The following is a 16,244-nucleotide window of genomic DNA, read 5'->3' on the forward strand; positions in this document are numbered from 1 at the left end:
GTCAGGCAGGGCTGTGACGTCCCAGGGCTGTGCTGGCCGCAGCACTGTGACATCACCGGGCCGGCGCTATATAAGACGGACCAGCGCCTGCAGCTGCCAGTGCAGTTGCGATGGGACGTGCCGGAGCCATGGGTGACGGTGACATCCTGATGACTGCGCTTGTCCTGCTGCTGGCCGCTGTGGCTGTCTGGTGGGCCTTTGGCCACCGGCAACCATGGAGCCGGCAGACACGGAGAGCAAAGAGGAGCAAGCGCCCCAGAGGCTCACGGAGGACGCGAGGAGCCCTTGCGGCTCCCAGGTTCCCCAGGCCTCGGGCGACTCCTCGCAAGCGGCCACGTGCTCCCGCGAGCCCCCTGGGCAGCCCCTGCAGCTGCGGCCCCTGCGTGGCAGTGGCCCAGGAGCTGCAGGAACTGATGCTGCTGCTCTGGGATGGCAAGGGGACATGTGTGCCGCTCTACTCTGGGATGTGGCAGGCGTTGTGGAAAGAACTGGAGGAGCTGCTGCAGCGAGGCCACCTGCCCTGCTGTGGCTTGTCCAGCTCCTGCAGAAGCCTCCATCCCTTCAAGAGGCTGCTCCCAGCAAGATTCTCCATCCCTGGGAGAGCCTCAAGGCCTGCAAGGATGGCACAGCAGGGGGGAGCCGCCATCCATGCAGGAACCTCAGGCTGTCAGAGCCCCTGCATCCTGCCAGGAGCCTCTGCAATCTCTGACAGCCTCCACCCCTCGCAGAGGCTCAGTGAGACCTGTCAGCCTGCAGAAGGTGCAGAGCCCGTGGACAGGTCTCCCAGCTCCCTTGGACTCGCGGACTTCAACAACACGGGCCCAATCCTGACCATTGACGTGGCAGGGGAAAGCCCAGAAGTCCAAATGGGAGCCCAGCCCGATGCAGGGGAGCCGTCTCAGGAGAAGCTGGCGGAGCAGCAAGCGTCCTGGAGCCGGCAGTGGTCATCCCACAGCGGCCAGGACGCTGTGCCGGTTGTGCCAGCTGGCGACAGCTCGAGCCTGGTGGTGGAGACCAGCCTCCAGACACCAAGGAGGTTCCTCCATCTCCAGGAAGCTGCCCCAAGAGAGCCCTCGACTGCCAGGAAGGGCTTTCTAATAGCAGGTGAGATCTCCTGAGGAGCTGTCTGAGGCACCCCCGGGGCTCTCCAGGGGCACGGCCAGGCCAGGCCAGGCCAGGGCCCCTGAGAGCAGCCTAGTCGCTGGCTGTTTCCAGTGCCTCTGATGGCACGGCTTGAAAAAGGCCCGTCTGCTTTGCAGCTGCTCCTGGGACGCCCCTGTGTGAAGCCTCGGGCTGTAGCCCCGGCCCTCGTCAAGAGGAGAGTCCAGCCCACGACGCCGGGGACGACGACGGTGCCGCCCTGCCCCGCTGCACTGGAGCTCCTGCAGCCGCCTGTGCGCGCGGCCCTGGCCCAGCTCTGCCGCTCGCCAGCCCGTCGGCCGCCGGGCGGCAGCCACTGCCCGGCGCGCAGCAGGAAGCAGGTGAGAGCAAGGCGGCCCGCGGTGGCCCGGCCCGCTTCACTGGCGGGCGCTTGCAGGGGGTTCCTGGGCGCAAGGCTGATGGCTCGCTCTTGGCCGCAGGGCAAAAGAAGCAGCTGCAGGAGCTGTACCAGCTGGGCCCGCAGCTGGGCAGCGGTGGCTTCGGCACCGTTTTCTCGGGCATCCGCCTCTCCGATGGGAGCCCGGTGAGTGGCCGCGATGGCCGGGCGTGGGAGGAGGGGCAGCGGTGGGGAGGGGCAAGGCTGGAGCTCAGCCCTGCTCTCTCGATGGCTTGCAGGTGGCCATCAAACGTGTGGCCCGGCAGAGCGTCCTGCAGTGGGTCGAGCTGGTGAGGGAGCGGGGCCAGCGGGACAGAGCGGTGTGGGGCGGGCAGGGAGAGTCCCGGGGCGCCGATTGGGAGTGGGAGGCGGCGGATGGCGGGGGCAGCGTGGGAGCCGCGGCATCGCGGGCCTGGGCATGCCAAACGCCAGCGGTGGGGCCAGGCAGGGGGCACCCCCAAGCATCCCCTGGGAGGGAGGAAACCCAAGCACCAGGGAGGCTGCGCAAGGGGGCACTGGGGCATCCCAGGCAGGGCGCAGCGCAGCCTCAGGGCAGCACCAGGCCTGCTGGGGGCACTGATTTCCTCCTCCTCACAGCCCGACGGCACCCGCGTGCCCATGGAGATCGTGCTTATGGAGAAGGTGGGCTCTGACTGCCACAACATCATCCAGCTCCTCGACTGGTTTGAGCTGCCTGACAGCTTTGTGCTGGTGATGGAGCGTCCGGAGGCATCGCAGGATCTCCTGCAGTTCCTGCAGGAGCACGAGTTCCTGTGCGAGGAGATGGCGCGCTGGCTTTTCTACCAGGTGCTGGAGGCCGTGCGGCACTGCACCGCCTGCGGCGTCCTGCACCGGGACATCAAGCCAGAGAACCTCCTCGTGGTCCCGGAGAGTGGCGACCTGAAGCTCATCGACTTCGGTTGCGGCACCTTCCTCCAGGAGCAGGTCTTCACGCGGTTTGCCGGTGAGCCCATGGCCTGGGCCCTGCTCTCGGTGCCAGGCACTGCACGGCCCCGTTCCCTCCTGGGACGGGGCAGATGCCGTGCTCCAGGAGCCGGCTGCCGGCCCTGCCGACAGAGGGGGGCGGCAAAAGCCAGCTCCCGGCCCCTGGGCTCAGCAGGCCCACAAGGGCCTGGGCTGCTCCGCTGGCCTTCTTTGCCTTGCAGAATGGTTTCTTGCCTTTGGCCAGCTGGCTGGGGGACGCGGGGTGGCCTTGGGGGGGAAGCTGTGGCCGCGGGTGCAGCCCCTGCCTCAGCCAGGAGGCTGGCGCCAGGCTCTGGAAGGCAGCAGCCTGCGCCTGGACAGCGCCGCCTGTCTCCCCTAGGAACGCACGCGTACAGCCCGCCCGAGTGGATCTGCCTTGGCTGCTACCACGGCCATGGGGCGACCGTCTGGTCCCTGGGCGTACTGCTGTACGTCATGGTCTGCGGGAGCCTCCCCTTCAGGGACGACCATGACATCGTGCTGGGGCAGCTCTTCTTCTGGCAGCAGGTCTCTCCAGGTTGGTACCTGGCCTCAAGAAGGCGGGCTTTGGCAGATGACGGCGCGCAGCCCGGCGTGGCCCTCGCGCAGCTCCGCGGGACGTCGTTCTGCCCTCAAGGGCCGGCCGCAGGAGGCGGCCCCTGCCAACGGGCTCGGCGTGGCACGGGCGGCCGAAGGAGGCGGCCGTGCCCTGCCGTGCCGCTCTCCCGCGCAGGGCAGAGTCGGTCGGGAGGCCGGCGCAGCCCTGAGCACACGCGGCGCGGCCCGGGCCCTGCAGGCGACGGGGGCAGCTGGGCAGGAGACTTCTGTCAGTGACCGGCGCTTTCTGGCTTCTCTCCCCAGAGTGCCAACATCTGATCCAGTGGTGTTTGGCCAAGCACCCTGAGGACAGGCCAGAGCTGGAGGAGATCTTGCGCCACCCTTGGGTGCAGGGCAGGCGTTTTTGATGCCTTGCCGGAGCCTCTGCAGCACCCGCTTTCCGAGTCCCACGCAGGACTGAGGACCCCACAAATAAAACAACAAATCCAATGCGCTGTGTCAAGTCTGGTCCTTGTCAGCAACTTCAGCTAAAGAAACCTCTTGGGAAAAGGGGACATCGGAGTGCTGCCTTCAGTCTTGGTCAAGCTTTCCATGCCTTTCCTCCAGGGTGGTACTTTTGTGTCTTCAAGCACAGGCTGTAGTGCGGGTAGGAGGCGCTTTACCAAGCCAAGAAATGCAACCAAGGCAAGAAACAACAGCGGCCCTTTCAAAGTGGCAGGGCTTCTTGGCATCTCCTGAAGTGACACACTTGCATTCCACACAGTGCATTCCAAGGCTCGGCGGGTTTCAGGGACAGAGACGTCTCCTCTCCAAAGCCCTGAGAAGAATCAGAAGCAGCAGAACGTCATTTCAAGTTGAGCCCCGATGAGCTCTTCCTCTTTCTTTCCCTCCCTTTGGCAGCAGGCCAATGCACACCAGGCCTCATGGCTCATGCCAGAGCCTTCTTCCTCCCTGGGGAGCCTCCTCCCAGTAAGGGAGGAGCCCCCCACAGCCCAGGACTCTCCAGCTGAGTCCCCCTAGAGCCAGGCCGCCGTCTGAGCCCCACCTGCCCTGGGCCAAGCTGGGATTGGCGGCCGTCTTGGCCACAGCGACCACAAATAAATGGAACCTCAAAGCTCTGACGAGAGGAAAAGGGCCAGCAAAGCCTCAGCTCGCAGCACGAGGAGAGCAGACTTCAGGCTGCTCGGGGAACTGCTAAGCAAGGTCCCCGAGGAAAATGTTTTTGAAGGTACTGGGCTCCATCAGTGCTGGTCGCTTTGGAAACATCACCTCCTAAGGCCACAGGAGCAGGCGATGCCCAAATGTGGGAAGCCAAGCAGGCGAGGCAGAAGGCTGGCTTGCCTGGACAGGCATCTTCTCTGGGCAAGAGGATGCAAAAGGAAGCTGTGTGCCCCGTGGAATCCAGGTCAGGAGAAGAATACACAGATGCTTCTAGCCACCGTAGGGAGAAATTTGGTGTGGTGAAAGCTGGTGTGGTGGAGCTGAAGGTGGCCAGAAATGTGGAGCACAATAAAAAGAGGGGTTTTAAACACATTAATGGAAAAAAAAAAAACAACATTGTAGAAACAACATTGTCTCCTTCCAGGATGTGGACGGTCACCTCACAAACAAGGACAGAGACGCGGCAAAGCTGTTTAAGGTGCATTCTTTGGTTTAAGGTGCCTCTGTCCTCAACGCTCATCCCTCCCTTCCCAGTGGAAAACACTGCACTGGCGTACCAAGGGACACTGCAAAGTCCTTGAAGAGGGCAAGCCCTGCTCAGCAGAAACCAAACCACCCCTGTTTGATGCACAGCATTCCCATCCAAACCCAACACGTGCCAGCTATTGGGAAGAAAGAAAGCGAATCCCAGTCCAAGCCAGAGCAGTGGGAGCACAATGAGCGCTCCTTGGCGAATCCCGATTTATTTAGAGCAGAGGCGCAGCAGAAGTCAGTGAGCTGCTAACAAGGAACTCTTGGTGCCCTCGACAGCCAGTTCAGGAGAGCTCCCCAGAAACAGAGGAACTTCAGCTCCCTTTGTCTCTGGAGGATCTTCTCAGGCACAGAGTACGGGTGTTTCCAGCTGGTAACGCTGAAACATCCTGGGAGCCGTGGGCTTGACGCTGCTGGCAGCAGCACTCTTCCTGACGCGCCGCTGGCTCCAGGGAAGGATTCCTTGCAACAGGCTGAGCTCCCATTCTTCCTTCCCTGGCCATGTCCACCTTCAGCCATTTGCCGGTTCTGCTGATCCCTGAGGCGGGCTGGGCTGTGATGCCACAAAGGGGCTGAGCGCTGGCGTCAGGCAGGGCTGTGACGTCCCAGGGCTGTGCTGGCCGCAGCACTGTGACATCACCGGGCCGGCGCTATATAAGACGGACCAGCGCCTGCAGCTGCCAGTGCAGTTGCGATGGGACGTGCCGGAGCCATGGGTGACGGTGACATCCTGATGACTGCGCTTGTCCTGCTGCTGGCCGCTGTGGCTGTCTGGTGGGCCTTTGGCCACCGGCAACCATGGAGCCGGCAGACACGGACAGCAAAGAGGAGCAAGCGCCCCAGAGGCTCACGGAGGACGCGAGGAGCCCTTGCGGCTCCCAGGTTCCCCAGGCCTCGGGCGACTCCTCGCAAGCGGCCACGTGCTCCCGCGAGCCCCCTGGGCAGCCCCTGCAGCTGCGGCCCCTGCGTGGCAGTGGCCCAGGAGCTGCAGGAACTGATGCTGCTGCTCTGGGATGGCAAGGGGACATGTGTGCCGCTCTACTCTGGGATGTGGCAGGCGTTGTGGAAAGAACTGGAGGAGCTGCTGCAGCGAGGCCACCTGCCCTGCTGTGGCTTGTCCAGCTCCTGCAGAAGCCTCCATCCCTTCAAGAGGCTGCTCCCAGCAAGATTCTCCATCCCTGGGAGAGCCTCAAGGCCTGCAAGGATGGCACAGCAGGGGGGAGCCGCCATCCATGCAGGAACCTCAGGCTGTCAGAGCCCCTGCATCCTGCCAGGAGCCTCTGCAATCTCTGACAGCCTCCACCCCTCGCAGAGGCTCAGTGAGACCTGTCAGCCTGCAGAAGGTGCAGAGCCCGTGGACAGGTCTCCCAGCTCCCTTGGACTCGCGGACTTCAACAACACGGGCCCAATCCTGACCATTGACGTGGCAGGGGAAAGCCCAGAAGTCCAAATGGGAGCCCAGCCCGATGCAGGGGAGCCGTCTCAGGAGAAGCTGGCGGAGCAGCAAGCGTCCTGGAGCCGGCAGTGGTCATCCCACAGCGGCCAGGACGCTGTGCCGGTTGTGCCAGCTGGCGACAGCTCGAGCCTGGTGGTGGAGACCAGCCTCCAGACACCAAGGAGGTTCCTCCATCTCCAGGAAGCTGCCCCAAGAGAGCCCTCGACTGCCAGGAAGGGCTTTCTAATAGCAGGTGAGATCTCCTGAGGAGCTGTCTGAGGCACCCCCGGGGCTCTCCAGGGGCACGGCCAGGCCAGGCCAGGCCAGGGCCCCTGAGAGCAGCCTAGTCGCTGGCTGTTTCCAGTGCCTCTGATGGCACGGCTTGAAAAAGGCCCGTCTGCTTTGCAGCTGCTCCTGGGACGCCCCTGTGTGAAGCCTCGGGCTGTAGCCCCGGCCCTCGTCAAGAGGAGAGTCCAGCCCACGACGCCGGGGACGACGACGGTGCCGCCCTGCCCCGCTGCACTGGAGCTCCTGCAGCCGCCTGTGCGCGCGGCCCTGGCCCAGCTCTGCCGCTCGCCGGCCCGTCGGCCGCCGGGCGGCGGCCACTGCCCGGCGCGCAGCAGGAAGCAGGTGAGAGCAAGGCGGCCCGCGGTGGCCCGGCCCGCTTCACTGGCGGGCGCTTGCGGGGGGTTCCTGGGCGCAAGGCTGATGGCTCGCTCTTGGCCGCAGGGCAAAAGAAGCAGCTGCAGGAGCTGTACCAGCTGGGCCCGCAGCTGGGCAGCGGTGGCTTCGGCACCGTTTTCTCGGGCATCCGCCTCTCCGATGGGAGCCCGGTGAGTGGCCGCGATGGCCGGGCGTGGGAGGAGGGGCAGCGGTGGGGAGGGGCAAGGCTGGAGCTCAGCCCTGCTCTCTCGATGGCTTGCAGGTGGCCATCAAACGTGTGGCCCGGCAGAGCGTCCTGCAGTGGGTCGAGCTGGTGAGGGAGCGGGGCCAGCGGGACAGAGCGGTGCGGGGCGGGCAGGGAGAGTCCCGGGGCGCCGATTGGGAGTGGGAGGCGGCGGATGGCGGGGGCAGCGTGGGAGCCGCGGCATCGCGGGCCTGGGCATGCCAAACGCCAGCGGTGGGGCCGGGCAGGGGGCACCCCCAAGCATCCCCTGGGAGGGAGGAAACCCAAGCACCAGGGAGGCTGCGCAAGGGGGCACTGGGGAATCCCAGGCAGGGCGCAGCGCAGCCTCAGGGCAGCACCAGGCCTGCTGGGGGCACTGATTTCCTCCTCCTCACAGCCCGACGGCACCCGCGTGCCCATGGAGATCGTGCTTATGGAGAAGGTGGGCTCTGACTGCCACAACATCATCCAGCTCCTCGACTGGTTTGAGCTGCCTGACAGCTTTGTGCTGGTGATGGAGCGTCCGGAGGCATCGCAGGATCTCCTGCAGTTCCTGCAGGAGCACGAGTTCCTGTGCGAGGAGATGGCGCGCTGGCTTTTCTACCAGGTGCTGGAGGCCGTGCGGCACTGCACCGCCTGCGGCGTCCTGCACCGGGACATCAAGCCAGAGAACCTCCTCGTGGTCCCGGAGAGTGGCGACCTGAAGCTCATCGACTTCGGTTGCGGCACCTTCCTCCAGGAGCAGGTCTTCACGCGGTTTGCCGGTGAGCCCATGGCCTGGGCCCTGCTCTCGGTGCCAGGCACTGCACGGCCCCGTTCCCTCCTGGGACGGGGCAGATGCCGTGCTCCAGGAGCCGGCTGCCGGCCCTGCCGACAGAGGGGGGCGGCAAAAGCCAGCTCCCGGCCCCTGGGCTCAGCAGGCCCACAAGGGCCTGGGCTGCTCCGCTGGCCTTCTTTGCCTTGCAGAATGGTTTCTTGCCTTTGGCCAGCTGGCTGGGGGACGCGGGGTGGCCTTGGGGGGGAAGCTGTGGCCGCGGGTGCAGCCCCTGCCTCAGCCAGGAGGCTGGCGCCAGGCTCTGGAAGGCAGCAGCCTGCGCCTGGACAGCGCCGCCTGTCTCCCCTAGGAACGCACGCGTACAGCCCGCCCGAGTGGATCTGCCTTGGCTGCTACCACGGCCATGGGGCGACCGTCTGGTCCCTGGGCGTGCTGCTGTACGTCATGGTCTGCGGGAGCCTCCCCTTCAGGGACGACCATGACATCGTGCTGGGGCAGCTCTTCTTCTGGCAGCAGGTCTCTCCAGGTTGGTACCCGGCCTCAAGAAGGCGGGCTTTGGCAGATGACGGCGCGCAGCCCGGCGTGGCCCTCGCGCAGCTCCGCGGGACGTCGTTCTGCCCTCAAGGGCCGGCCGCAGGAGGCGGCCCCTGCCAACGGGCTCGGCGTGGCACGGGCGGCCGAAGGAGGCGGCCGTGCCCTGCCGTGCCGCTCTCCCGCGCAGGGCAGAGTCGGTCGGGAGGCCGGCGCAGCCCTGAGCACACGCGGCGCGGCCCGGGCCCTGCAGGCGACGGGGGCAGCTGGGCAGGAGACTTCTGTCAGTGACCGGCGCTTTCTGGCTTCTCTCCCCAGAGTGCCAACATCTGATCCAGTGGTGTTTGGCCAAGCACCCTGAGGACAGGCCAGAGCTGGAGGAGATCTTGCGCCACCCTTGGGTGCAGGGCAGGCGTTTTTGATGCCTTGCCGGAGCCTCTGCAGCACCCGCTTTCCGAGTCCCACGCAGGACTGAGGACCCCACAAATAAAACAACAAATCCAATGCGCTGTGTCAAGTCTGGTCCTTGTCAGCAACTTCAGCTAAAGAAACCTCTTGGGAAAAGGGGACATCGGAGTGCTGTCTTCAGTCTTGGTCAAGCTTTCCATGCCTTTCCTCCAGGGTGGTACTTTTGTGTCTTCAAGCACAGGCTGTAGTGCGGGTAGGAGGCGCTTTACCAAGCCAAGAAATGCAACCAAGGCAAGAAACAACAGCGGCCCTTTCAAAGTGGCAGGGCTTCTTGGCATCTCCTGAAGTGACACACGGGCCCGTGTGTGCATTCCAAGGCTCGGCGGGTTTCAGGGACAGAGACGTCTCCTCTCCAAAGCCCTGAGAAGAATCAGAAGCAGCAGAACGTCATTTCAAGTTGAGCCCCGATGAGCTCTTCCTCTTTCTTTCCCTCCCTTTGGCAGCAGGCCAATGCACACCAGGCCTCGTGGCTCATGCCAGAGCCTTCTTCCTCCCTGGGGAACCTCCTCCCAGTAAGGGAGGAGCCCCCCACAGCCCAGGACTCTCCAGCTGAGTCCCCCTAGAGCCAGGCCGCCGTCTGAGCCCCACCTGCCCTGGGCCAAGCTGGGATTGGCGGCCGTCTTGGCCACAGCGACCACAAATAAATGGAACCTCAAAGCTCTGACGAGAGGAAAAGGGCCAGCAAAGCCTCAGCTCGCAGCACGAGGAGAGCAGACTTCAGGCTGCTCGGGGAACTGCTAAGCAAGGTCCCCGAGGAAAATGTTTTTGAAGGTACTGGGCTCCATCAGTGCTGGTCGCTTTGGAAACATCACCTCCTAAGGCCACAGGAGCAGGCGATGCCCAAATGTGGGAAGCCAAGCAGGCGAGGCAGAAGGCTGGCTTGCCTGGACAGGCATCTTCTCTGGGCAAGAGGATGCAAAAGGAAGCTGTGTGCCCCGTGGAATCCAGGTCAGGAGAAGAATACACAGATGCTTCTAGCCACCGTAGGGAGAAATTTGGTGTGGTGAAAGCTGGTGTGGTGGAGCTGAAGGTGGCCAGAAATGTGGGGCACAATAAAAAGAGGGGTTTTAAATACATTAATGGAAAAAAAAACCATTGTAGAAATAACATTGTCCCCTTCCAGGATGTGGATGGTCACCTCACAAACAAGAACAGAGACATGGCAAAGCTCTTTAAGGTGTATTCTTTGCCTCAGTCTTCAACGCTAATCCCTCCATTCCCTCTGAAAAACATGGATTATCTCATTGGACCCTCCAGAAACCAGAGGAGGGCAACCCCTGTCAGCAACATCCAAACCATCTGTGTGCTATCCACTACATTCCCATCCTAAATCAAAACACAGCTCTGTGCCAGTCACTGAGAAGAAAATTGATCCTATGCCATTGAAAACCAGTACATCAGCCAGTTCTTCACCCAGCACTCCCTGTCCCTGCTTATCTCACACCTGGACACCTGCTCCAGATGTATTCTGTGAGGGACAGGATCAAAACTCTATTTAAGTTCCTGAAATAGAACCTGCATTGACTTCCCACCATCCATGAGATGGGTGACGTTATGGCAGCAGAATAATCCATCAGTTAGACAGGAATTTCCCTTGGTTATCTCATGCTGCCCATGAGACATGGCTGCATGGCTGACACTGGCACTGTCCTTCCATCACTTCCCAGTAGTTCCAAGTATGACCTTCCCCATCATTTTTCCTGCTATCCAGATTAGATTTTCAGGGCTGGAGTTTCCTGGAAAGTCCAAGCCCTTCCTGTCAAGTCAGATTCAGCTAGAGAGCATTGAGTCAGCATGCAACTCCTTGTCTTTCAGGACCTTGGGCAGATGATTTAGGGGCTTCCTGTTGGGACATATTGAAATGCATCCCATCCAACACCACAGCCTCATAGATACTGTCCTGGTCCAAGTTGTCCCAGGCAATTCCAAATGGAGGATTCTCCCATTGGACATCCTTCAGCACCCAGAGAAGGTAGTGATAGTTGGCAGAGCCAGGATCTGTGGGACAAGGACACTGGGAACAGCTAAAAGCAGAGAGGATGCTCAGAGAGCAAAATTCCCACAGGATTTTGCCACTCCAAGTGGGCCAAGGCATGCTTGGCATGGCTTTGGGCATCAGGGTCCTGCTGCCCCTGGTGGGCTGCACAGCCACAAGGGCTGAGCTGAGTGTCACAGAAATACTGTGGGCAGGACACGGGATCCCAATGACCTCCCATCCCCAGTGCCAGCTTGCTGGTTACATTTATTTCATTCACTTAAAGCATTCTTGTACTGTAATTTTTCAGGGGAAAAAATCTTATATTTAAAAAAAATGCAGGAAAACTGACTTTTTGTCAGAATTAAACACACAATAAGCTGTACAACATCAGCATGATTTTTCTCATGTGGTTTTCTCCACTCCCTTCACTTGTCAGAGTATTTCTCAAAAAGAAATTGGCTTCTTATGCTTGTTTTGATGAATGAGGCACATTTTCCCTCACTACATCCTGATTAACCTCAATGAGATCACTCATTAAGTATCTTACCATTCAATATTTTGAACTTCAGCAGAAACATGGCTCCACACAGTAAAATTCTCAGTTGTACACATTTTCTTAAGAGACTGAATTCTCTACTCAGTTTCAACAGGATCTTTCTCCTAGATTAGCTAGTTAGATTAAGGAGTTGAAAATGTCATATTCATCATCGGCAGCTTCGTTACACAGATTGTTCCACACAAAAAACCCACTCTAGATGCTCTTTTATTTCACTAGAGCCATTTATTATTCATTTCACCGAATTCAGTTGCACCAGATCCTAAGGCTTCCTTGAGGTGAAATTCCCATTGAAGCCAAAATGATTCCTGTGTTAAAAATTTTAAGTACCTCTCTATGCCTGCTTGAGTTTTATTGAGTCTGGAGTTTTATTTCTAGGTTATCAGCAAATTTAAATATTCATGGTTGATTCTCCAGTCCGGAGATGGCTATTAATAAGAAAAAGTAAGGTGGCAAAGAGCTTATGAAACTCAGTAATGTTCCCTAAATACTACCTGTAGCTGGAGAGCTTGAGGTATTTTTATTCTGTTTGTATCTGGTCTACTACCTAATTCTGGTACTTCTCTGTAGAATTTTCCACTAATGTAGGCATCTGCCTGGAAAAAAAGTTTTAAAAAAACAAAGGGGTCATAATGTCCTGGCAAAATAAGCTATAAATTATCATTACTGCATTGCACTCAAAAGCAGACTTGCTGGGTTTTGTTTTTTTAATCACAGTAAAATGAGATGTCATTTGTAGTTAATTCACCATGAAGTTGGTATTTTAAAGGAACTCTCTTTTCTGTACGGCTCACATCACAAGGAAAACTTCATATATGGAAACTTCTTAGTTGCAAAACAGAAATTTCATTAACATATGAATATTTCTGTTTGCTCAAATAGAAGAATTTGCCCAGAATTGTGAACACTTCATAGTTCTGTTTTCTTTAAGTAGATTCAATGGTGATTCTGCCACTTGAAACAAATTTAAACCCCACTGCTTGAGTCCTCAGAATCCAAGAGGAACCTGAAGCAGATATGGCTGCACACAGAACATGTGAGAGATGTTCCTCGTGATAAACTGAACAGATGCTAAATTAGGGACTGAGAACTCTTATGAAAGGACTAAAGCAGCACAACCTCTAACAGGGAACCAATTCCAATGCCTCAGTCTCAGCAAGGCTTTTGTACAAAATTTGGCCAGATAAGCTCTCAGCTGCAGGAAGTTCAGCAGGAACATAGGGCTTTTATATTTAGAGTTCAGAGTTTGCTGCTCCTAATCTAAACATGATGATCCTCCTGTAGTACTTAATTAGAATTTATGGTTGAATAAATGTTGCAGTTTGTGTTTATTTCATTAAGTTATTGTTAAATGGTTCATTCAGTTATTCCCCCCACGTTTTTCCCAAGTTTTTTATACAGATACAACAGTTCTCTGGACTGGACCACTTCTCCAGCAAGCACAAATCACTGCTACATTCCTTTTAAATTAGTTATAAATCTACAGCAGTGAGAAAATCTGTGACAGCAAAGAGATCAGGATCTGGATTCTGACAAGTTACGTGAATCATGGGTTTTAAATGAGCTATTTCTATATCTGATGTGCATTCTAAATCACCTTGAACAATCTCATGCAGAGAACAGGCTCTGAGCACCAGGAAGCACTGTGCCCTTAGAGAGGCTGTAAAAGAGGGCTGCACATTGCTGGGTGTGCAGAGCTTGGCTCTCAGTACAATGCAGTGGGTTGAGAGGCACCCACCCACCACAGCTGCTCTGTCACTGCCTCTCTGGACAGAGGAGAGAAAATAGAACCAGGGGCTCATGGGTTGAGATCAGGACTGAGAGAGAGAGATCACCCCCTGAATACCTTCATGGGCAAAACAGATTCAAGCTGCAGATATTAACTGAATTTATTACTAACAAAATCAAAGGATAACGAGAAATGAAATAAACCTTAATAAATCTTTCCCCCCATCGTCACTCCTTCCCAGGCTTTAGCTCTTCCTCCCCAGCAGCATAAACAGCTGGGGAGTAGCCCCCTCAGTTCCAAGACCTACTCACACAAATCCAACAGATACAAAAATAATTACATCTGAATTTCAACACCTCACACAACTTAATCTATGCAATGAAGCTAAGAACAACACCAGAATGAGTTTAAAAAGTACGTGGCAAATTTACAAAGTGAGTTCATATAATTCAAAATCCAAACACCAACATAGCCATTACAATGACTGTACCACATTTGATAAATATCTAATCATGAACAAAAATACAAAGATTCTTATATTAAAATTTCAAATTCTCATTTTCATTAGTACAGTGGATTTAGGACTACAGAAAATTTAGTCCTAAAGGCTTCAATAATGCTGTCTGAGTCTGTGTTTTAGAATGCTAGTTTTAGAATGAAAAAAAAATTATAATCATTCTAATTGCACTGCTGCACAAATACCTACTGGTTTAAAATTATTAAATCAATTATATGTAGAATGCCTCACGCAAAAATTGTGACTATCCCAATGTCTTACACTTGCCATGGTATTTTCATTTTTTTCTTCTTTAGCTCTTACTAAAAATACTCAAGTATTTTTCCTATCAGGAGAAATTCTATAACAGATAAAAATTATTTTATCTTTAATCATCTGTTTACTACACCATCACTATACTGCCTACACTTTGGAAGATACACAACTTCTGTCATGGACACATCTTTCCGATTATTAAATATATTTCAGACTAAGAAATATAAAAATACCTGCTTTGAAACAAAGAAAACAGCAGTGCAAGACAGCTCTCAAAGTGCCATTGGCTAAAGCAACATGTCCACCCAATTATAATTTGTGATTAAAACAATGTAAAAGAGGCCAACTCATTGACTGACATCAAACAGAAGCAATTGTTAAGCCTGAGATGTACTCTTGTTGCCAGGAAACATTCTATGTGTATTATGAATAAAGACTTCCTATGATTATCCCCACTGTCATATAGAAAATAAGAGTAATTATTCAAAATCTGGTTGCTTTTTATATACAGGTCCAAATACTTTATTCCTGAAGTGACCAGTAAGTCCACCAGTAACAAGCTTGCTTCTAAACACACATCCTAAAAGCAAAAATACATAAGGACCCACAGTGCAATTAAGAAACCAAATTCCAGAATACACCAGAATTGAGTCACTTATAAGGAAATAAAAGCTCTAGTCTTTAAGACTCCACCATATATTGAGTTTTAATCCCTTAAGTGTTTCCTGTGAAATGTTGCAGAAAAATGTAACAGGGGAAAAAAAATCATAGTCTATGCTCTGGCAGAGTAAGCTATTATACAGCCTAAATATTAATTAGAATAAACACTGGTTTGATTTTTATTTCACAATACCTGATGTTTTTCTGCCCAAGCATCAGTCCTATTGCATACATTTGCTTTATGGTGTATGATTGTAACTAAATCCACCTCATTTAATCATTCCAATAAATCTGCACCTCAGTAGAAACCACTAAATGAGATGTTAATAGCACACTAAATATACCTGTTAGACAGATTGTACATGCAAAATATGTAAGTACAGTGAAGAGTATTTGCACTTGATTAAGTGCTAGACTTCTGTTCATTCTCCACAACAAATCTACATGAGAAAGAGTAGCAAACACACCTTGTCCATGTTTCTGAACAACTGCTCCTGTTTAGCATCTGAATATGTTCAAGGCCACTTCTATCTTTCTGATACTGTATAAGGATGTCTGTGGGTAGAATTTATGCTTTAAAACAAACATTTTCAACAAAATACCAAGAGTTAGGGCAAGGCTTGTATACTAACTACATCTAAATCTCCTTGTACAAAAGAAAACAGCTAATTGCAACAAAACCTGGATGGCAACTTGCACATTGTTCCTGGTAAAATATGATGGGTGGGGGCTTATTTAAGGTATTTCATCCCAAATGCTATCAATTACTTTAAGAAACCTTATGATGTGCTGTAGAGCACAAGTTCTACAATAAACTCTGCTAAGCTGTAGGACTGTACATTCCACAGCAAGTGTTCTCTGCCTCCCCTCTCACTGAGGCAGAGGAGACTGTGGAGCACAAAGTCTTTTATTTTTAAACAAATGGCACATATTACTTCAACATGTCACTTCCACAGCATGAGGTGCAAGGCTGCCAAGCAGAACTGGAACTTATCAGGACAAAAAGCAGAGAAGGACATTTTCCCCTGATATATTTTCCAGCCTCCCAGATTCAAGCCCTGTCAAGATTACACACAGAAACACTACAACATAATACAGACCAAGAGCCTCTAAGGTCCAGAAATGGTATTCATATCTGTATTCACTACCCTTGGTTCTTCAGCTGAAGCCATGACAGTGAGTTTTACTCATTTCATAGATGACAGTGTTTTATGTTCATACACACAATCGTGTCTATGGATGATGAGTTATTCATAAACCTTGTTGTCCCAGGAAACCAAAACTGTCCTAGGAAACTGAAACTTCTTTCCTCTAACTGCTGCCACTAAGCATTGACTCCCACGAGATCCAGCCTGACAGGCACACTTCAAAATACCATGCTGTACCAAGTAGCCACCACTTGCCTACCACAACTCTCTTTAACTAGAGCACTCAGTTGCTAAACCAATTTATATCACCTTTCCCTTCTACTTGAAGTGCAGCCTTAATGCTGCACTACTACATCCTATCCTGAAGTTTAGTGAAACTGCTCCAATTGTCTTTATTCTACCCCTACCTATGAATTCTAAAATTCATTTAGAGAATTCCAGTTAAAGGGCATGACATGTCTTCCACTACCCACCTATAACATTTTCTATGTCCCAAATCACTCTTACTTCTTTTTATTTTTTCCAAAGTTTCCTTCATAGAAAAAAGTTATTTAAC

At 54.4% G+C, this 16,244-nt stretch overlaps 2 protein-coding genes across 2 annotated transcripts; both read left to right on the forward strand.

The window, feature by feature from the left end:
* The first annotated feature begins 214 nt into the window (after positions 1-214).
* On the forward strand, positions 215-3,547 carry LOC128809021 (myosin light chain kinase 3-like). Its single transcript, XM_053980715.1, has 6 exons — positions 215-389; positions 655-1,104; positions 1,260-1,481; positions 1,581-1,684; positions 2,135-3,038; positions 3,362-3,547. Exons 1-6 carry the CDS (start codon positions 215-217, stop codon positions 3,463-3,465), a joined length of 1,959 nt encoding a protein of 652 aa, XP_053836690.1. The 3' UTR covers positions 3,466-3,547.
* A 2,001-nt stretch (positions 3,548-5,548) lies between these two features.
* Positions 5,549-8,881, forward strand: LOC128809022 (serine/threonine-protein kinase pim-3-like). Its single transcript, XM_053980716.1, has 7 exons — positions 5,549-5,723; positions 5,989-6,438; positions 6,594-6,815; positions 6,915-7,018; positions 7,469-7,835; positions 8,196-8,372; positions 8,696-8,881. Exons 1-7 carry the CDS (start codon positions 5,549-5,551, stop codon positions 8,797-8,799), a joined length of 1,599 nt encoding a protein of 532 aa, XP_053836691.1. The 3' UTR covers positions 8,800-8,881.
* Positions 8,882-16,244: the final 7,363 nt, after the last annotated feature.

Source organism: Vidua macroura, chromosome 6, assembly GCF_024509145.1.
Source record: "Vidua macroura isolate BioBank_ID:100142 chromosome 6, ASM2450914v1, whole genome shotgun sequence".
In the NCBI taxonomy this organism is placed as follows: Eukaryota; Metazoa; Chordata; class Aves; order Passeriformes; family Viduidae; genus Vidua; species Vidua macroura.